This window comes from Silurus aristotelis, assembly GCF_946808225.1.
Source record: "Silurus aristotelis genome assembly, chromosome: 9".
In the NCBI taxonomy this organism is placed as follows: Eukaryota; Metazoa; Chordata; class Actinopteri; order Siluriformes; family Siluridae; genus Silurus; species Silurus aristotelis.
The window spans coordinates 16625423-16649031 of NC_139582.1; the positions used below are offsets into that span (position 1 = coordinate 16625423).

The following is a 23609-nucleotide window of genomic DNA, read 5'->3' on the forward strand; positions in this document are numbered from 1 at the left end:
GTGAAGAGATCAAGTTCATTCTGCATTGTTCATTATAATAACAGTAGTTGCTACTCAGACTGAACATGTGTTTTCACTGCTACATGTGGTGTTTATCCGGTATTATTATCAAACTGATAACAGTGGTTCTGATTCATTGGATATCAGATCCAGTAACAAATGTCAAAGACAGGAATCCGATTTGGAAAAGAAATCCGTTTTCTGAATCAAATTACATATAAGGTATATGTTTTTTTAGTATTCTTAGTATTAATTTGGTCCTGTGTAAGCCTACAGTATATAGTGTTTATTATATTTGCGTAGCATTTGATTTGTTCGTGAAAGAATTTAGCTGTGAAACGCTTAAAAAAGCATATTGTTTTTTTAGAGAAAACAGTATTCAGTGTTGGTATTTGGCCAAGTTTTATTATTGGAAAAGTAATAGTTGGATCTGTGTTTGATATTCTCACGATCACTTTTATAAATAAACATTTGCACAAAGTCACAGTTGTATTGAAGCTCACTTAAATATACAGTTTATAAAAGTTTACCAGATTAACTGCAATATTTATATCAGAGAGAGTAACAAGCTGAACTGAAGCACAGCAAAAAAACTAATGTCAAACTGAGAAGACATCCAAAAAAATTTCTGAACCCTTGTCCTTTAATGTGATTATACTGCCCTGTTATCTTTGGATGTTATATTTTTGAAAGACTGATTCAAGAGAGCTTAGACCTTACGCGAAGACAATTTTACACTGACAATCTCGTTCATGAACGCGGTACTTCCTGTTACTGTAAGTAAGATCTTGCTTCTGATTGGCTGATGATTGCAGGTTAATCTCTGTTACACAAATATCTGATCTACAATCACTTTACTCCAGGGTTCACAACCTAGAGGTCGTGACCTCACGCTGTCTAGGTCGCTCGTTTTACAAATGGGGTCACAAAAGGTCTTTTTTCCCAGGAAGCCGTAATGAACTTAATTTAGGGAATCAGCACTCTGTCCAATTAATCTGATGGATCACTGATGGAAGTGTAGTGAGATAGTCACAGACATGTTTGGTTAATAGCTGAATACAGCAAAATAAAAAAAAAATCCGTGCAGAACAGAAGCACAATACAAAACTTTTTGGAAGCTGATAAAACCCGAGTCTGGCAGAATTAGCCACGTTGTTTACACGGTGTTGGTCCAGATCTATAGGTCGCGACCCCACATGAGGTCACTTCATTTACAAATGTGGTCACGAACGATTGCTTTTCCAAGGACGCCGTAATGAACTTGATCAATTACGCCAAGCTAGCATTGTGCCTTTATTATGTATACATACTGGATCTGTTCTAAGTCTGATAAATTTGAGGCTCCGTCTACACTAATCTGGATAAATTTCTTTATTTTTTTTATCTTTTTTTATCAAACATTTCCCAAAAGTTGTTCCTCCACAAAAAAAAAAACGTCTGAAAAACGTTAACGTTCCTGTAATGCTAATTAGCAAAATGTAAGACGTGTCGCCCTGCGTCATTTCCGACCTGACATTTGTTTGTTTACTTTCCGGCTATTAAAAAGTTGATAAAGTGGCTGAGTTGGTCACGTGACAAAAAAATAAAAACACGCCACCGTTTACGAAAGTTTCTGTTTTCACAGTCCACAGCGATGGGAAAATGGCGTTTTCAAATTTATCCACTTTCGCTGACTAAAAACCTTTTCAGGGTGAAGGTCAATATAAATATGAAAACCAAAAATATGCATTTTCGCACAAAAACGTATTAATGTGGACGTGGCCTGAGTCAACAATCAAGCCAAGCTAGTTTCACTCTTCTTAGCTAATGGTATTTTAGCCTGGAAGATGACTATGTGAAGAAAAATGAACGTTACAGACTATAAGTGCTTTAGATACGGCGGGATATATGGAGAGAATAAAAACCCAGAAATCTTGACCAAATATTCTCCTCGGCTCCTGACAAGTCTTTAGTCTCTTTACAAGTCGTGCCTGTAGTGGTAAGTGTGTACTGACGGATAGCGTTTGAACTGTTCTGTCTTCCTCTGTGCAGAGTATCGGGAAGGGTTCCCTGTGGTGCATAGACCCGGAATACAGACACAATCTCATCCAGGCGCTGAAGAAGACGCCTTATCATCCCTACTCCCAAGTGTTCACCACGCCTCCCACCTCTCCTCAGGCATATCAAAGGTAAGCAAGTGCCTTGCTAGAGATATTGATCCTCACACCTCTCTCCCCTCTCGATTTTTCCTCTCTCTCTCTCTCTCTCTCTCTCTCTCTCTCTCTCTCTCTCTCTCTCTCTCTCTCTCGTTCTCATACTCTCTCAGGTTGCTAACAGGTTCCGTTAGCGCCAGCGTGTGCAGGCGTAGAAAGGCCGGGCGGATCTCAGACAGACGAGCTCGGCGTCGTGGTTTTAAACCGCTTCATTTCATTTAGATCGAGCGAACACGTCTGCTTGCTTTTAACCGCTCAAGTGTGTGAGATGGAACGATTCGCTCGGTCCAACGTCGCTCGATTTATTCCCGTAATTATCAATACATTCGAAAACGTGTTGGAGAGCACTAGCATTAGAACACCGATACCATCACGTCATACAAGTCACATCACATGCGCAGCGTTCGAAATGGCGTGTCGGCGAAACGTCACTTTTGCAGGCTTTAGGGCAGCGTTTCTGAGCTTCTAATTCTGAAGCCACGCCCCCTTCAACAATAAGCTCAAGGTTTGTGTCTTTTTTTTTCTTTTTGTGCAGAGATCCTGCACTGATCCCTCACTTTACTTAACATTACTTATCCCAGTACATGTACAGAGATCTTTTACTGTGGAATTTAAACTTTAAACTCAGACACTGGTACTGACCTGATACTGATCCAATACTATCCTGATACTGATCGAATACTGACCTGATACTGATTCAATACTTAACTGATACTAATCTGGTCCTGAACTGATGCTGATCTGACATTGATCCGGTACTGACCTGACACTGATCCAATATTAAACTCATATTGATCTGGTACTAAACTGATACTAAAACGGTCCTGACATTGATCTGGTACTGACCTGATATTGATCCAATATTGAACAGATACTAATCTGCTATTTAACTGATATTGACCTTAAACTGAACAGACGCTGACCTGGCCTGACCTGGCCTGATTCGGTACTGACCTGATACTGATCCAATTTTAAACACATATTGATCTGATACTAAATTGACACAAATCTAAGAATTTGATTTAATAGTAAAACAGACGGTTTCTTGTACAAATAGCAATAAATTCTTGAAACATTTTACTTTCTTCTGCTTTTTTAATATTCGTCGTTATAAAAAGTTCTGCTGGATGCAAAATGCTGCAACTTTAACGCAAAACTCCCCACCGTTCGACAAACCAGTACTGAATGGGGTCAACTACTGGAAAGCACATAGCGCTGTGTCATAAGCTTTTTTTTCACATCAGGTAGATTCCTGAAGATAACACGACGCTGACACGACCTTCAAGTCTTATCTCATAAATGTTCATTACAGATTCCCACTATAATAAGCCCTAGAGAGGTTGTCAGCACATTTGTGTGTGTGTGTGTGTGTGTGAGCATCACTGAGAAGTTGTTAACACTCCAGAATTAGAAGCCACTCTATATATATTTAGGTTTTGATTTGAAATAAGAGCAGCACACTGTAAGTGGTTTTGTTATTCAGTCCTTTATTTCAATTGCACTTGTCTTTGTGATCAGGCGTGTCTAGTGTGATCATATGATTTGTGTGTGTGTGTGTGTTTATGTGTGTGCGAGCGCACGTTCGCCCGTATGTAGAGGACACACAGGGTCTCGGCTTCCTCTCCTGCTCTCAGGCCAGATGGCAGATCGGCATGTAACAGCGTGTAATAAAGTGTTTATCTGGCCACTGCGGCTCACAGGAAGCAGAATGAAGCTTTTTATAGCTTTTCACGCAAATCAGCTGAGTCACACACACTCACACACACACACACACACACACACACACACACACACACACACACACACACACACACACACACACACACACACACACACTCTGTACTGCATCCTTCAGCTTTTAACTGACCTTCGGTTATTATAACTGATTCATTTACTGAAAAAATATTGTACACATTATAATGCACTCATGCTGTTTTCCTGTACATTATAATATCCAGTAATGATCCAATATTATACAGAGACTGACCTGACACTGATCCGGTACTGACCTGATACTGATCCGATATTCAACATATACTGACCTGATACTGATCCAGTACTGACCTGATACTGATCCAATAATAAACAGATACTGACCTGAAACTGACCTGGTACTGACTTAATACTGATCCAAAATGATACAGATACTGACCTGATACTGATCCAGTACTGACTTGTTACTGATTCAATATTAAACATATACTGACCTGATACTGATCCGGTACTGACCTAATACTGATCCAATAATAAACAGATACTGACCTGAAACTGACCTGGTACTGACTTTATACTGATCCAATATTATACAGATACTGACCTGTTATTGATCCGGTACTGACCTGATACTGATCCAGTACTGACCTGATACTGATCCGATATTAAACATATACTGACCTGATACTGATCCAGTACTGACCTGATACTGATCCGATATTAAACATATACTGACCTGATACTGATCCAGTACTGACCTGATACTGATCCAATATTAAACAGATACTGACCTGATACTCATCCAGTACTGACCTGATACTGATCCAATATTAAACAGATACTGACCTGATACTGATCCAATATTAAACAGATACTGACCTGATACTCATCCAGTACTGACCTGATACTGATCCAATATTAAACAGATACTGACCTGATACTGATCCAATATTAAACAGATACTAAGCTGGCTCTAAACTGGTACTGACCTCATACAGATGTGGTACTGCTAGTGTACAGAACATATACTTAAGAAGAACAGATACTGAACAGTTATTTACTGAAAGAAAAAAAAAACAGAATAAAAGACCCAGTTTGCTGATGATTATCTTCTCTGATGTTGAATTCTTTTGGTTGTGCTTTGGCTGTTCCTGGCCGACGTCACTACGGGTTTTTGGGTGAGAAAATGAGAGTAAATGCAATTAGAAAAGCCGGCTGTTTCAGCCATTGCTTGGATTTGGGCAGGCAGCCATTGTGGCAGCCTGGGTACTGCGTACTGCTCCAACTCCTCAGAAAGAGAGAGAGAGAGAGAGAGAGAGAGAGAGAGAGAGAGAGAGAGAGAGAGAGAGAGAGAGAGAGAGAGAGAGAGAGAGAGAGAGAGAGAGAGAGAGAGAGAGAGAGAGAGAGAGAGAGAGAGAGAGAGAGAGATTGATTAAAGGAGGACGTGTAAGACAGGCTCAGGCAGATCCACATTCCTTAACACACTAACCATCCAGTATTAAAGAGAGAGAGAGAGAGAGAGAGAGAGAGAGAGAGAGAGAGAGAGAGAGAGAGAGAGCAGGTAAAACATCTGGCCCTCTGAGTCCTCCTGCACACGTTTGCCCTTGCATGGTTATGAGCGTGATGGTCGCCACAGCAACAGGCACGCCTCCATGGTAACACGTCGTGGCGGAGACAGGTGCAGTTGCATCACAAAGCTATTTGTTGCCTGGCAAAAGGACAGGCCATTAGCGCGGGAGAGAAATACGCCATCGCCCTGGCAACACGCGACTCTCCATGGCAACGGCACACGGCTTCCAGCCTATTTTAGGAGTTTTTTTTTCTTCTGTACCTGCCTTTGTCCATCTGTACGAAGACGCACACACGCGTGAATTATCCGAGATGACAACCGGAGGTCCAGTAGCTGGAGGAGATTCATTTTAAATGGAAGTTTGTGGATTGGAAAAAAAAAAAAAACGAGAAGAAAAGCAGTGATGCAGAGATGTGTGTTTCACATAACTGTCCCCTCTGTCCTCTGGCAAGAAACACTCAAAGAAATAAACCAAGTAACCAAGTAAACCCCCGTGACCGTGTGTGTGTGTGTGTGTGTGTGTGTGTGTGTGTGTGTGTGTGTGTGTGTTAAAGCTCCACATAGGTCGTAAAGCAAACAATCTCTTCTCTTCTCTTCTCTTCTCTTCTCTTCTCTTCTCTTCTCTTCTCTTCTCTTCTCTTCTCTTCTCTTCTCTTCTCTTCTTTCTCTTCTCTTCTTTCTCTTCTCTTCTCTTCTCTTCTCTTCTCTTCTCTTCTCTTCTCTTCTCTTCTTAACTAATTTCTTCTCTTCTCCTCTCTGCTCCTCTTCTCATCTAAATCTTCTCTTCTCTTCTCATTAATTCTCTTCTTGTCTCTTCTCTTCTTGTCTTTTCTCATCTCATTACTTCTCTTCTTTTCTCCTCTCTTTTTTTTCTTTTCAGATTCTTACCTTTAAAGATGTTTTCCAATTTATTTCTCTCTTCTTCCTTCTTTTTTCTTTCCTCTGCTCGTCTCGTCTCGTCTCTTCATTTCTTTTTCCATTCACTCATCCTATTCTCTCTTTCCAAATCCTTACTCCTCTTTCTTCTTTTTCCATTCTATACTCTCCTCATTTCTTTTCTTTTCTTCTCTGCTTTATTTCCTCCATTATTTTCCTAGTCAAGGACACAGTTCCTACCTCAGCACTTCGGCATGTGCAGCCCGATCGCTCAGCCCCGATCACATTTCACGCCGCTGCAAATGCTGAAAAGAGCAGCTTTTTTATATATATTTAGTTTCATAGCTGTGGAATCAATAGGGATTTCTGTGTTTAGCATTGACAGAATGAAACTGTGGATCGGTTGTTTCCTCTGATAAACCCATTGCCTGTGTGATATCATTCGTTCTATGGGGCGTATTAGAGTGAGCCAGAGGAGAAGTGTAACGGCTCTTTTGTGGGCGCTGGTGAGCTCTGAATGCGAGCAAGTAGAAGCGTGTCTCTGTAGATTTATTGTTCTTTGGGGCTTTTTTGTTCTTTTGGAAGTTTGTCAACAGCCAGCACATGGAAAATACTCCAGCTGGTTTTACGAAGCTGATTCCTCCACGATACGCAAGCTGCTTTCTTTTAGGTGTTCCTTAATGTTCTCAAAGAAAAAAAATACCCTAAATGACTTACAGATTGACTTTTTAACTGTATTTATTTTGTTTGTTTTCTGGCATGCTCACTCCATTTAAAGATGGCGATGCAGCGGCGCTTTAGTCCTTCAGTCGGTCCAGTTCTCTCATCTCTCATCAGTGCCAACAAAGTCTTCATGTCATAGATCACTAGCTAGCCGAGCCAAGTCTGGAGTGTTTCTGCAAACATTGCTGGTAAACAGTGTGCTAGAAATAAAAAACTTTTGGAGTGTTATAACTTAGATCTAAAACCAGTGCAACTACTGATGTCTTAAGCGACTTACATTTTATCTCAACTACTGAGCAGCTTTGAGGTTAAGGGCTTTGCTCAGAAGCCCAGGAGTGACAGGTTGGTCTGGCTGGGATTTGAACTCACAACCTTCAAAACCAAAGACCAGTGTTGATGATTAAGTAATGGAAAGGAAATATTGTTGGACCCGTTTCTTTTTTTTTTTTTATCCCCTCCTGCCTTTATTTTTTCACTATCAGGTAGAAATTGGAGGTTGAAGCACCCAGCGCTGGATGAGTTCTCGAGTTTGGTAATTTCCTCCCTCAAGAGTCTGGTCTTAAAAATTCCTTGCACTACTTGTGCGCCATAGGCCTCCAGAGCGGCTCCATTGTGAGCGTAAGAGAAAGCTACTCCAGCTCAGGACAAAAGTGAGAAGAGGTGAAGAAGGAGGGGAGAGAATTAAAAAAAAAAGAGTGTGTGGAGTATTACCCAATTAGACTGAAGATTAGTTAAAGAGGATTGTGATTGCAAGCATAAAGACAGAGAGAGAAAGAGAGCAGGCAGTGGGATTTGGGACCAGATTATGGAATGAAGTAAGAGCTGTTTTTTGTTTGGAAATGAATTTCTTGGTGCTGCTCGAGTATGAAGTCTGCTTCAGAGTTTTCGCGTTAAACAGACTCGATGCACAGAACGGCGAGAGTTATAAATAGTTGGGGCGTCGACCCAGAACCCAGTGAGACTCCTGCCAGTGGCACATGTGGTTCAGATGAAAAACAGAAACCCAGCGCAGAAAAAATGCACGCTCCTCTGGAGTCCATAACCTTTAAAAAAAAAATAAAATAAATAAAAAATCAGTCCTCTTATAAAGGCGTGGCTCTCATTTTTAACATTTATTTACTTTCAAGTTATTTCGTTCGGGCCCCGAGCGGACTCAGATGGCGCAGGACGTTACGAAACCGCCATTCGATTGCGTCTCGTATCCCTAAAAACAATAGCGCTGTTATATCCGAGAGCCCAGATGCAAATTAAATTACTGGCCCTTTCATTGTTCTCTCCTCTAAATGTGTAAAAATTTTACTGCCGGAAAAAAAAAAAACAAGCACCAAATAATTGCAGAGCCTATTCACTTTTATGATGTTTCTTGCATGGAGAGAGTGCAAGAGCAATAAAAGGCTGTTTAAATGTTTTTTTTGCTTGCAGCTGATTAAAAAAAACAGAGAAGAAGAACAAAAAGAAATGGCGCGTCATCTGTCATGAGGCATGCGGTGTCCATGGCAACGCATTCCGTAGATGTAACCTGATACAAAGCATATGTGGAGCTCTTAGAGTACAAACAGCGGCTAGAACTTTGAGCTGTGTGTGTGTGTGTGTGTGTGTGTGTGTGTGTGTGTGTGTGTGTGTGTGTGTGTGTGTGTGTGTGTGTGTGTGAGAAAGAATTCTTTCTGGAGAGAATGCTTTCCAAATGGAAAAACGCGCTATACACGTACACTAATTGTACTTAATAAATAATAAAGCACTAATGACGCCAGGACAAGAAGCGGCAAGTCGCGGAATGCAAAAGTTGAAGATGTTTTAGTTGCTAGGCGACCGGTATGCTAATGAGGTTGTTCGTCTTAAGCCGAGGTTCGTTTTAATCACTCTTAGTGAAAAAATAAAAAAGAGAGAGTAAAGAGAGAGAAATCAGAAACCTGACGTTCTGACGAAGTGTAATTAAAGTATCCGTAAAGAAACAGAGAGACTTCATTTTTCCCGAGTAAATGATCAGGAAGCTCCAGGTCAGATCCGAGGTGCGGCACGCGAGCGACGGGGGAAACCGCAGCGACGTGTTGAAGGGCCCACATAGATTTCTCGAGTCAGGAAGCGAAAGGAGACTGAGACGAGGTGTTTAAATGCAGCGTGTAGACAAACACACTCAAAGCCAAGCTGCTTTGCTTCCTCTGTTTGCTCTAATTCTCAATTAACTAATATACTCTAAGAAGATTAAGAAGGAGAACAGAGCAGAGCCGATGCCGAGAGGAGCGTTATCTGCTCCGGCTGCTTCAGCTGGGAATGAGATATGGAGAGAGAGCAAGAGTGGAGAAAGGAGCGTTCAATACAGACTTATCTCAGAAGCAGGAAGTCAGAACAGGGAATTACCTAAATTCTGACCTCCATCCATTCAAGCTACAAAGTAAGGGGGGGGGGGGTGTGTATATATATATATATATATATATATATATATATATATATATATATATATATATATATATATATATATATATATATATATATATATATATACTCAAGGTTTCTTCCTCCATCTCAGGGAGTTTTATCCTGTCTGTTTGATTCTATCTCACTCTTTATCTGACTGTCTGTCTGATGCTGACTCTTTAAATGACTATTAATTTTAGTCTGACTCGTTATTTGATTCTTTATCTGAAAGTCTTTCTTTCTCTCAGTCTGATTCTTTATGTGACTCTCTTTCTGACTCTTAATCTGACTCTCTATTTGACTCTTTATCTGACTCTCAATCTGATTCTTTATCTGATTCTCTGTCTGACTTTTTATCTGACTTTTTGTCTGACTCTTTATTTAACTTTTTATCTGGCTTTTGGTTTGACTCTATCTATCTGTCTGACTCTTTATCTGACTCCCTATCTGACTCTCTGTCTGACTCCCTGTTTGACTCTTTATCTGACTCTCTGTCTGACTCCCTGTTTGACTCTTTATCTGACTCCATGTCTGACTCTTTATCTGACTCTCTTTCTGTCTGCTATTAGTGCATGGTCGAGTAGGTCGTCGTGACTTTCCTGATTTGTTGCACATCAGGATGATTAATGTTTATGGGTGTTTTCTCGTCCGAGAAAATTATATTTTAAGTTTCTTTAACAAGTTATCATTGTCATTTATATTATAACATTTTCAAGCCGCAAAATTGGCAATCGGAGTCACACAAGGCTGAATTCTGAGTCAGCAGTAACCGACAGAGCAGTTTATTGCACTTATATAATTATACAATTAAAATGTTCTCCTCCTTCAGGTTGTGTTTATTTTTTTACCGCTTTGCATTATATAAATTGATCAAATAAATATCCATAAATAAATCTGCGTTACATTTGTGCTCATTAGAAGGATTATTGTGATTTTATTATACATTATATATTATATTATATTATATTATATTATATTATATTATATTATATTATATTATATTATATTATATTATATAAGTGCACATTTTTTATATTTTACAAATTATATGCAAAAACTATTTTAAATATAAATCTAATTGAAATGTCTGCAAATCCTGCAACAATATAATGTTTTTAAATTAAGCAAAATCAAGAGAAAACATTTTTGCAAGTCTCTTATCATTTAAAAAAACTTTACATTTGAATGATTTATAAAAAAAAAAATTGTTTTCTTTTTGTTTTAGTTTAGTTTTGCTATAATGATGGAATAATCTGTCCATCCCTGAACACTTTGAACGGTTGTGGTGGAGGCTTTTACACTCTTCTAATGTCCCTCAAAGCATCACCATTTCACGTAATTCTATTTTGTGGGTCAGTGAAATCAGACCAACCGAAAGAAAATGACCTGACACTAATGGCTTCCCGTTTCACGAGATCTCGCTCTCTTTTTTTTTTCTCCAATTCTTTCCTTTTTTTTTTTCTTTTCAAATACCCTTATTGTTCTGCTCACGGGTTCTGTAAAATATTGATGCCAAATCTCTTTGTCAAGTTGCGCGAAAATAATCCTTTCCTATAAAAACCTAGGCGGGGGGAGGAGGAGGAGTCTGTTTCCATGGCGACGGACAGGACCACCATGTTGCGACACTCAGCAATGAAGAACGAGATTTTGAGGTGTGGCTATAGGGATTGGTAAGATCAGGCAGTGATGTTATGATGTTAAGGAGGCTCTCAGGTTCAATTCCTTCCAAAGGGCCTTTGTGCAGGACACTTAAATTCTGTCTCTCCAACCATAACACACCTTCCACTCTTCTGGGAAGATGTTCTACTAGATTTTGGGGAGATTAGGTGTTAGTAAAGTCAGGTACTAATGTAGGTGAGGTGAGAAGGCCTGGAGTGTAGTCACCGTGAAAAAAGAAATCCCAATGGCGTTCAAACAGGTTGGAGCTTTAGAGCAGGAGATCTTCCAGCAGATCTTTATGAGGCTGACTTTGTCATGTGGAACAGTGTAATGTACACTTGCATGTTTTAAACTTTAGGCAGGAACCATATGTACTGTAGGTGTGATGTTCAGGTGTGCACATACTTTTGGTCTTATAGTATACTGTAAGTCACATGTTAATAGAAAAGAAAAAAACACAGCACTTTGATCTGCGATGTAGATGAAGCCTAATCACAGCAACAGCTCGAAATCTTTTCCTACGAAAAAAAACCCAGTATCTTTCACAAAGACATTAATCCTGCTGACCTCATTTCTGTCTGAGGAGGAAAAAAAATCGATGCTTTTCATCAGTCAGTTTCTCTCATCGACAAACTTCAAACTCCAAACCCAGAATGATCTTAGATCCACACACACACACACACACACACACTCGCACACACACACACACACACACACACACACACACACACACACACACACACACACACACACACACACACACGCGTGCTCGGCGTCCCCTTCCTGTTCGGCCTGGTGTTGAAAGGGGTGGAATCGGTGGTTCTGGATGTGAAGTCGGTGTGTGTGTGTGTGTGTGTACAGCAGTGTGACCGGTGCAGGGTGTAATTCAGTGTGAAGAGCTCCCCACTGCGCAGCAGCGTTACACACTCCTGAAGCCCTACACATCGGCAGACTTGTCATTTCAGCCAGTAAAAGCAATGATTAACGCTGCTAACGGTCCATTTTCGAAAAATAATATAATAACCAGCTCGCAGTGATGATGTCTAAACACCACCGATCGCTTTCCGGGGTGAATGTGGCTTTCTTAATGATGTGCTGCTAAAGCATAGGCTGCTCTGTGCCAGACATATACACACTATACACACACACACACACACACACACACTTGATATTGTTATTATTCTTATCTGTTTTTTGTTTTTTTTTCAGCCTGTCCAGTCCTCCAATTTGGCCTGGGAATCACTTCTACCGAAAAAATAAAGGAGTCCTCCTACCAGGTACTAAACATCTACTGATCCTGTCTCTCTGTCTCTCTATCCCTCTCTCTATCCCTCTCTCTATCCCTCTCTCTATCTATCTATCTATCTATCTATCTATCTATCTATCTATCTATCTATCTATCTATCTATCTATCTATCTATCTATCTATCTATCTATCTATCTATCTATCTATCTATCTATCTATCTATTCATTTTCTGCCTGATGCCCAATTTGTCTGACTCTTTATCTGACTTTCTGATTCTTTATCTTTTTGTCTGACTCTTTCTCTGACTCCCTGTCTGACTCTTTATCCGACTCCCTGTCTGACTTTTCATCTGACTTTCTGATTCTTCATTTTTTTTTCTGAATCTTTATCTGACTCTCCAATTCTTTATCTTTTTGTCTGACTCTGACTCCTGTATCTGTCTCTCTGTCTGACTCTCTTTCTTTCTGACTCTCTGTCTGACTCTCTATCTGTCTGTATCACTCTTTCTGTTTCCCAGGCCCTTTTGTTCTTTCTCATTCTCAAAGTCTGTATATCTGTTTGTCTCCATCAAACTTTGTTTACGTCTCTGAGAGGAATTAGCGAAGTGTGTATTTCATGTTTGTCTGGGTTTTAAAAGAAGCTCCTCCGGATTAGCATCGATTTTCCCGCCTGCTATTCCAGCAGCATTCTCGGGATTCTCCCAGTCACCCCTCCTTTTTCTGCTGCATTCCAGTGAGAGGGGGATTGTGGGTAAATCATCAGCATGCACTTGTTGTTTGGACATATGATTGGTGAAGAGGAAACGCAGAAAGCAGAGAAATTTCTTCTGAAGCCGAGAGAACTCTGTCCTGTTCTGTAAGAGACGTCTTGTGACTGCGTTGGGTTTTAACTGGGACACTGAAGTTTATTTATCAGGAATGATGTTTATGCACTTCTTTAGTTCCTCCTCTGCACTTTTTCGTAGGTGCCAAACACAAAAAAAAGAAATTGTTATAAAACAATTCTTATTTCTACAAAATGTGACCTGATTGGTGTGATGAAGCACCATTTACGCAGTTACCGCTTTCAATCCACAAACGTTCGATTCCTTTAACACCACAGCAATTCGCCAGAGATTACAGTTTTATTATTTGTACTCTAGTAGGAATGATGTTTTGTGCTTTTATCTTTTTTTTTGTTACATTTAAAGCTGCAGAAACTTTTTTACATGGAATCCTAAAGAATGTGTTTCTTTTATAGAATGCTGCCGCCACCATGCTTTTTTTTCATTATTAAAAAATGTTTTTGGAAAAAAAAAAAAAAAGTGCTTTTTTAGTGTTGTTGTTTTTTTTTTGCCTTTTGACCAATAAGGTCAAAACATGGAGGATAAAGTCCTGGTGAAAAATGAGCCAGTATTCAGTACATTAGTGAATACGAGGAGATAGAAGTCATGTAGAATTTTCATTGTCAGTATATAATTATGTGACTGAGACAGCCAAGTCATACAAGATAGCTAGTTTTAAGATAGCTACATTTACATCCACATTGTACTAAGATTGACCTCATAACCTTCATATCCAAAGTCCACATACTTTTATTAAGAACAAAAGAAATGAAAGCAGCTATCGATGTCTTGGAGTCACTCTGTCTGGTCTCGGAATCATGTTTTCTTTCCCACACTGCTTTGTTTTTTCCCAGATTGTTTTTTTTTTTCATCATCTGGGATTTTATTAACCTGTTGGCATTTAGCGGCGGCTAACAGATAATCTTTCATCGAACAGAGATGTGAACGTGAATGTAAAACACGCCGCTTAGAAACACTACACAGCCTTATTTCTGTTTCTAAAACAATACACTTTTTTTTTTTTTTTTACCAATAAAACCTCCTTTTAGCTAACTAGCGAGAATAAAAGACAGAAAAGTGGGTCTTTCAGACGCTTAGCATTCTGCCCGTCTCTCTCCGTCTCTCTCCGTCTCTCTCTCTCTCTCTTTTACACACTCTCGCAGTAATTCAACATTCATGACACACTCGTGGGAATGGCACCTTTGGAGAGTTGCAGAGAGGCGCCCGTGCAGGCGGTGGCTTGCTCGCTGTAATTGGCAGTTAGCGGAGTGTTTTGTAAACTCCTTTGTGGCTGTGATATTATACGGAGCGCGGGGAGGCGGCGGAGGCCCAGGATGCACCTGTGACGGCTGCCACGTGCGTAGGAGGGCCATCTGCTGGGTGCAGGCACTTAACTTACACATGCTAACGCACCTCCACACGCTAAGCTTAAACAACCGAGCCGAGCTCCATGGCCTTCGTACTTTTATCCAGATCAGCCACCAAACATCAAACGTCCATTACCTCTGGCCGGTAATTAGCATCATTAACCCAAACCTGTTTCATCTTCGTTTTTATTTATTTATTTATTTATTTATTTATTTATTTATTTATTTATTTATTTATTTATTTATTATGTGACATTTTGTAAAGATAAGAAAACACTTTTCTGGATAAAACTCCCTGCTGTTAAATACACACCAAAAAAAAAAAACATCATGCAGTTTATAATAGCTTTAATGGTTATAATGGGCACTGCACTGGTTTAAATGGGACCTGTACACTAATGTTGAGCCCTCTGGGTCTCTGCTGGAAATTTGTCTAATGGAAGAAGCACTGTCATGCTGGAAAACCCAGGTGTTCCTCTACAATCCATATATTGTATTGGGACACCTGACTTTTCCAGCATGACAGTGCCTCTGTGCACAAAGCCAGCTCCATGACGATCTGCTTTACATGGGTTAGCGTGGAAGATCTCCTGCTGTAGCGCTCCAACCCTATTGAACACCTTAAAGACGAATGTGAACACTGACTGCACCCCAGGAACCTCCTCACCTTCTCACCTACATCAGCACCTGACTTTACTAACACCCTTGTGTGAAAATGAATCTCACACGAATCTCCTGGAATTCTAGAGAAACATCTTCCCAGAAGAGCGGAGCTCATTATAACAGCAAATGAAGAGTAAATGTGGAATGGGATGTTCAAAAAGCACATACCAATCTATTAGTCAGGTGTCCACAAACTTTAGTTGTTATAGTAAGTTGAAAGCAGGAATACGAAGCGCTGAAACTGGAGACCATTAACATTATTTATCTTAAAAAACCTTTCACTTTCTTCTATAAATGATTTATAAACGTGTGTATTATTAGGTTTACATTATGTAGGTGAATATAAAGTAAATGTTTGACCCTCGGCTCCTTTATAAAAAAATTTCTTTCTTTTTGTTGCACTCGTTCTTTCTCTATACTAATAGTTTGATTGCAGAGGCGGGTTTAGAGATATGTGTGATTTTTTTACAGCAACGTATAAAACTTTTCACTCCACACATCATTATTGACATCTTTTAGCCTCGTATTGTTTCTATACTCGTTTTATGCCCTGAAATACTTCCGAAGTCTGAAGTCTTGATTTGTAAAACAAGCCGAGTGAGAAACAAGAGACTCGTGAGAGCGGCGCTGAAGACTGCTGAAGAAATGTCAGGGATTTACCCCAAAAAAACCCTCAGAGGGATCAACAGTTAAACGAGTGGTTTATTATTTATTCAAAGGTGTTTTATTCCCCCCCTCCGTCCTTCACACCCCCCCCCCCCTCTCTCTTTCTCTTTCTCTCTCTCTCTCTCGCTCGGATCTTCCTCAGAGCACTCAGGAGATGATCTGCACTGTATCACAGATAAGGAGCTGGAAATTATTTATGATTTTATTTGGATTTCAGAGTCCGAGCCGCAGCTTCTCGGGGCTGTGCACCGGGAAGAACTCGGACCTGCAGTGACTCAGGAGATTGGCAGTGATCTCAATCCGGAGTGCGTCGTCTGTTAAAATTATTAATGAGCCCTTTGAGCTAAAGGCTAATGAATAAGGCGAGTTGGAGGAAAATGAGTGACGCGAACATTGTTCTTCAGCATGATTTAGATAACGCCTGCTTATTTATAAACACTGAACACTGACCAGTTTCTCTGCACAGTAAAGCATCAGAGTTCCAGCTCGATTCTATACAGTTACATTTACAGCATTTAGCGACGCCCGTGTCCAGAGCGACGCTCAAAAGTGCTTTGAGTCTCTATCAATGAAAAATCCACACTGGTGACCCAGATTAAAGTCTATTACTTAGATTTTTTTTTTTTTTAAAGCGTACGTTTAACTCCATACGCGTTTCACTGTATGTTTTTGTAAGATAAATAATGTTAATGGTCTCCAGTTTTAGCGCTTCGTATTCCTGCTTTCAGCTTACTATAAAAACTAAAGTTTGTGGACACCTGACTAATAGATTTGTATGTGCTTTTTGAACATCCCATTCAACATTTACTCTCCATTTGCTGTTATAATGAGCTCCACTCTTCTGGGAAGATGTTCCTCTAGATTTCCAGGAGATTCGTGTGAGATTCATTCTTACACAAGGGTGTTAGTAAAGTCAGGTGCTGATGTAGGTGAGAAGGTGAGGAGGTTTGGAGTATGCCATACACTTATTCATATGGAGTGGAGGGGCTACTATCTATCTGTCTGTCTGTCTGTCTGTCTGTCTGTCTGTCTGTCTGTCTGGATCTCTTTCTCTCTCACTCTCCATCTCTGTATTACAGACACACACACACACACACACACACACACACACACACACACACACACACACACACACACACACACACACACACACACACACAGAGAAAGAGAGAGAGAGAGAGAGAGAGAGAGAGAGAGAGAGAGTCCTCGGTGATGTAGCAGTGAGCTTTCAGCACCTCTCACCTCTCAGTACACTTTGCAGCAGGTCAGGATTGATTTGGGGATTGCTGAAGCCCTTTTCACACTCCATGAAAAGTAATCCAAATACACCTTCCCCCCCATCCTTTATTCTCTTCTTTTCTATTTTTTCTTGCTCTTTACACCGAGTATGAAGGCTGCAGGGAAAACCACGTCCCGATTAGAATCAGGGTACCAGCCCGACTTCCTGTTGTTGTTTTTTTTTTTACACCTGCAATGCATTTAAAAATAGTTTATAAACCTCGCTGGATCTGATCTGCGTCTTTATGTATTTTAGTTCTACAAGTCCACCGCAGCTTCTCCATCACTCCCCGAACAGGTCGAAATACAGCTGCTCGACTTTGTCTGCCTCCAAACTGTGCATTTTATTAGTCAATCTAGTTCCTGTAGTCGGATGATTTATTACTAATAGCTTTCGAGTTTCGAGTTGAGTTTCGAGTCAACTGTTCAGACCAAAGGATGTAATTCCTGTGTGTTCCAGAAATCCCTGTTTTCTACATTCTGACTGTCAAAGGGTATAAACACCAAACCACAGCTTTCCCATAAAAATATTGTTATAATATAAACACGTTAAATATTATAATATAGAAATACAAATGAAAAATAAACAGGTCACTTATGAGTGTAAACATTTCCAATTCCAAATCTTTCTCAAATCCAATCTCTTTATTATAGGATTATATGTAACGATGTTGGGGGGAGTGGTGGCTCCAGCGGTTAAGGCGCTGGGTTGCCGATCGGAAGGTCTGGGGTTCAAGCCCCGGTATCGCCAGGCTGCCACTCTTGGGCCCTTGAGCAAGGCCCTTAACCCTCTATGCTCCGGGGGTCCTTTACGAGGGAAATATCAAGGTCCGTGACGTCGGAGTGACGTGGGGCCGCCTTCCCGTGGGCTCACCACCTGCAGGAGGGACCGTAAGGGACAGTGCTGTGAGGATTGGGCAGCAGTCGAAGGCGGGGGCCTGCTTAGACTGCTGCCCCCGCGACCCGAATTACGGATAAGCGGGAGAAAATGAAAAAAAAAAATGTTGTTCAACATCCACTGAAACATGTCCTATTTATCATCTACATCTACATTTATAACCTGATCTCCTGATGGAAAAACAACTGTGCAGAAATTATTAGTTTGAAAAGTCATCACATTGAAACACAAAATTCTTGTGTTCTCTTTGCCTCTCGGTTCATTTATATTTTCTTCGTTTTATTGTCTTTTTTTGAGTCATTTGTTTTGGGTTTTGATGTTGGTAGGAGCTGAATATAAACTGAATTGCTTATATAAGCTTTTCTAGGACATTTGGAGGGGCAGTGGCCCAAACCAAAAAAAAAGGTGGTGTGTGTTTGTTAATGTAAATGATCCAGTTGTTACAAATATACAATTAAAAGAAAAGACAACACACTGTAATAATTATAGACTTAATTGTAGATCTTTTGATAGAACGTCACAATTACACTTTGTTGATTATAATAATCAACAAGTGCTTATAGTTCATCCTTTATTTTTACAAACAGCACAACACATTGGATTTGTTGCAAAAGCCTGTATTTTTTCTCAAAATTGTTCATCACACAATAGTTCATATTTGTGTCAATGCACATCTCATTGTCATCAGAATAACAAGTCCTTTTGTCATCGTTCACGATTGTGAAAATGTTTGGCTGTGTTGTCGGTAGGACGGCGCTCAGTTTCAGTATTTCTGATGTAAACTACAGTTTGGATTATAGTGATTAATAACGCACAAAGTTGAATTTCTTTTTTCGGCATCTGTACATTTTAACTGCGCAAATGTATTTATTTGATTGCATATTTGATTTTATTGATTGCACAAGGATTCACACTTTCACTGTACTGTACGAGTGTTTCTTTGTTTCTTAGTTGTTCATCCATTGTCAGAAATTGTAATTCTGACTTTTGTTCTGTCTGTCACCAATTGAAGGTTCACAAGATTCACTTTTGACCTGTTTTAGAGAACTAGTTGATTATTAGTTGATCTGATGCTGTACACTACCCTCCATAAGTGACATTCAGGATTCATCTGCACAATTTAACAATTCAACACATTTACAAAAAAAAGTTGAATAGAATTTTTAGATGACATTCAATGACGTTTACAGTGAACTGATGCTTAGATGTTTTGGAGGTTAAAACTATTCAGGTGAAACCTGTGTATATATATATATATATATATATATATATATATATATATATATATATATATATATATATATATATATATATATATATATATATATATAATAAATATATATATATATATATATATATATATATATATATATATATATATATATATATATATTTTTTTTTTTTTTTTTTTGATCAACATGAACATAAACAACTGATAATATAGGAAACAGCAGACACTCGTACACAATCGATTAAATGATGTACAAAAGCGTTCGCGATTTGATCAAAGCAACGAGAAATTATTTTTACGATGTGCACAAGTGACTAAATGATGTGGATTTTGAACAAGACGTTTTGAGAATTTCATTTCCGATCTGAGAAACGCTCCAAAGCAACTGAGAAAAACTGTAACGGTTCGAAATTCTCCGTAACGCTTTTCAGACGTTAATTATTGTCAAGGCCTAGAAGAGCGATCTTTCTCCTCACCTTCCTCCTTTCCGCGTTACATCAAACAAACGTGACAAAACAAAGCCACGGCTCTGAAAGTATTTCATTTTTGTGTTTGTGTTTCTCCACGTCTCCGCGTGCGCACGGCTCTTTTCATTCATTCTTTCCATCAGTGTTTTTTTTTTTTTAGGTTATCGATCGTGTCATCTGGTAGCATCTCCAAAGCGCTGCGGTTCTGTGAGGAGATCTAAGTGACACTTATCGTATTAGTCGGTGAATGGGCTCTTCTTTCTTCTCGCCCTCGAACACCACGAGCAGCTTAAGCAGCTATAAACGCACTCATTTGAGTAGATTCCTTTTTTTGGACCAGCTCGTGTCCTTGGAGTTTGATCTTTCTCCAGTTCACGCAGATCAATCTTACGCCGCTTTTTTCTTCCTCAGGTATCAGCAAAAAAAAAGAAAAAACGAAATGAAATGATAAATGGCTGAACTGTTCATTCGAATCACTAACCTGACTTTTTGAGAGAGAGAGAGAGAGAGAGAGAGAGAGAGAGAGAGAGGAGAAATAGGCTAAAGATGGAGGGAGCAGACACACAGTATGGAGATGAGATAAGATAAAATATGTTGAGGAAATGACATCATCTGGCTTCTCTGGAGGTGGGCAGAAAGTCATTTTTTGAAGCTTTCCCATCTCTGACCTCCTCTCAACCACCCCCCCCACCCCCCCCTGTTTGTTTTATGGTGTGCTGAAGTTCCAGCATGAGTCAGACGGGTGACTAAGAAGTCACATTGAAACACTCGCCTTCTACCCTGCAGCTTCTCTCCACCGCAGTCTGCGCTAATATTCGCATAGCCATTACAGGGGAAATGACGACCGTGTCTGGGGGGTAGCGTATCTCTGGAATTCCATGACAGACATCTCGTAGCTCGTGTAGTCAATTTAAGGAATATATTGCCTCTTGCCTCCTGACCCATCCATTTGAATCGTTGCTGATTGCCCATGGGTCTGGCCTTCCATCACGAGGCAGATGAGTCTAACCTGACGTTTTTTTTTTTTTTTTTCTTCTCCCGAATCTGACTCAGATGGCGAAGATTCATTAGAGATAATCTGCATTTTTGTTTTTCTTGCAGGCTAGTGTTAATGCTAAAATGAACTGTCAGAGAATGAAGGATAAGGACTAGCCAGGATGAAGTTTTCAGTCCTCCTACAAAAAGGGAACACGTTCTGCTTGACTGCTTTTCACCTCACTCGTTTTTTTTTTTTTTTTTTTTTTACCTTCGTCTCTCGGACGTGGGTGTCTCGTCTTGCCGAGCAAATTGAAATTGTCAAGCAGCGAGGCTCACGCTAATTACTTTGCAGAAGGTGGGGAGCTTATTGGAGGAGGCTTGTGCAGAGCGGATGGTCCCTCTGTTCGGCTCCGTTATTCCGGCTGTGCGGCTGAGCAGATTTGTTAGGGTGTTTGGTGTGTGATTGGAGACAAGCTGTGCATCTGTCCTGTGGTTCTGTGCCAAAAGTGTTGATGAGTGGAAACGAGCTGAGATTAAATCAGCCGAACCTGGAGTCAGAGCTGGTCGGTCGAAAACTTTTGCGTCCGAAAGGATCCTCTATTCGTGAAGGTGAAGAATAAAACATCCCATGATGTGTGTGTTATAGTAGAGTCAAAGCAGCTTTTTTACAGACAGAGCGATAATTAAAGAATAAATACACCGACCAGCCATAACATTATGACCAATATTTTGCTGCTAAAACTTACGTGACCCATCAAACATTACCAGCATGAACTTCTTCAGCAGTTTGATCTACAGGAGCTCGTCTGTTGGATCGGACCACACGGACCAGCATCAATGAGCCTCGGCCGCCCACGACCCTGTTGCTGGCTCACCACTGTTTCTTTCTTGGAGCACTTTTGATAAACACTGACTACTGCAGACCAGGAACATCCCACAAGAGCTGCAGTTTCGGAGATGCTCAGACCCAGACGTCTAGACGTCACAATTTTGTTAAACTCGCCCAAATCCTTATGCCTATTTTTCCTGATTCTTACATCAATTTTGAGAACAAAATGTTCATTTGCTGATTAATAAATATATCCACCCACTAACAGGTGCCATGAGATAATCAGTGTTCCTCACTTCACCGTTTAGAATCTTATAATGTCTTAATGTTTTGCCTGATTGGTGTAAGTTAATGGTGTAAAAAATGCACCTTGTTCCTGAAAATCTTACACATAAAGGCCTCCATTTTGTCCTGAAACTGGAGACTCCTACAGGTGAAATCTTTTTACCGTATCACCGATTACATGCTCTGTCTTTTATTATAAAACGTGATCTGCACCCGCACTCCCGCCAGGGGTGCTGAGAATCCAGCAGCGCTCTAGTATAAGGTTGCATTTCCGTCTCTCTCAAGGGGCGGAGTTACACGATAGGTTTACCCCCACGCACTCGCAACACTTCAGACGCGCCAGAAAGTGGTCAAAAGAACAAAAGATCGAAGGTGTGGTTGCATTTCAGTCAAGAACCCTCATCAAAAGTGCTATAAATCCTTTACATGTAACGGAGGGAATGTGAGCTATTTATCCAAACACCTGTTGTGCACTTTCTACATCTACACACATGTCCAACTCCTCCTCGTCCCACACCTCCATCTTCTTCCCTAACTCACAGGGTTAGAGTTCATTTTGTGATGTGAGGTCAAAGTTCTGGTGATTCTGTATTTGTATTGATTCAGATACATACAATAAATGCTATCCAGCGCAACCTCTGGAGAGACAGGAAGCAGCTCTAAATGTGGTCTCGGGGCTGTATTACATACAGTGGGGGAAATAACTATTTGATCCCCTGCTGATTTTGTGAGTTTACTCCCTTACAAAGAAATGAACAGTCTAGAATTTTTATGGTAGGTTTATTTTAACAGAGAAAGACAGAATATAAAGGAAAAAAACCTTAAAGAAAGTTGTAAATTAATTTATATTTGATCAAATAAAATAATTATTTGATCTCGTACCAACCAGTGAGTATTCTGACTCCCACACACCCAGATAACTCCTGTCCCTTCAAGAAAGAACTCCTTAAATCAACTCATTATGTGTATAAAAGACACTCGTCACAGAATCAACCTTCTGCACCACCATGGGAAAGATCAAAGAGCTGTCAAAGAACCTGCACAAGGCTGGAACGGGCCTCGGCCCAAGATCGGATCGTTTTAGTGACTTGGTTCTTTCATCAAAATGTTTTTTTTTTTTGAGTCGTTCCTTTGATCTGAAATCAGTGTGAGGATTTGCGATGCTTCGCTTGTGCACGTCACAAAAACAGCTAAAAACCTACAGTAGTGTCTGTTAGCTGTTATCTGACATAACTATCATAAGCTCTGTATGCAAATATCCACGAACCAATCTGATTGCCTCTTTATTTCATTAAGGGCAGGGCTTACATAATAATAATAATTATTATTATATTATTACAAAAGAAATGAACAGTCTAGAATTTTTATGCTTATGCAGAGAGAGACACAATGGCCGAAGTCAAACAGCTCACAGGGTCACATCAACGACCGTGCCGACGTCCACGCTGAGCTCTGCAGTATCTGTGATCTCAAACTAGCAGTTCAGCAAGTCCATGACGGCCTCAGGCTGCCTTTTAGAGTCACAGGTTTTAACGGAGGCCCATCTGTTTGGAGCGTTCTGCTTCTGCTTCGCTCTGGATGCCTTCCCCTTTTTTTCCCCTTCTCTCCATCTTTCTCTTCCCCAGATACGTCTATAAATAGCCACTGAAGTCAGAGGCTCTGCATTACAATATTACATTGCCCTCCTTTGTAAACTCAGGAGGGATTTGTGTGTGTGTGTGTGTGTGTG

General features: G+C 40.2%; 1 protein-coding gene across 6 annotated transcripts in view; it reads left to right on the top strand.

The window, feature by feature from the left end:
- foxn3 (forkhead box N3) overlaps positions 1-23609 on the top strand; it is a 91571-nt gene that overhangs the window by 45590 nt on the left and 22372 nt on the right. For all 6 annotated transcript variants that reach the window (XR_014535200.1, XR_014535201.1, XM_083551084.1 and 3 more), the window contains exons 3-4: positions 2032-2168; positions 12358-12425. Coding sequence is in view for 4 of the 6 variants with exons in the window: in XM_083551084.1 (XP_083407210.1) it covers positions 2032-2168; positions 12358-12425 (205 nt within the window). In the remaining 2 variants the exon portion in view is untranslated. The remainder of the gene's footprint in view (positions 1-2031; positions 2169-12357; positions 12426-23609) is intronic.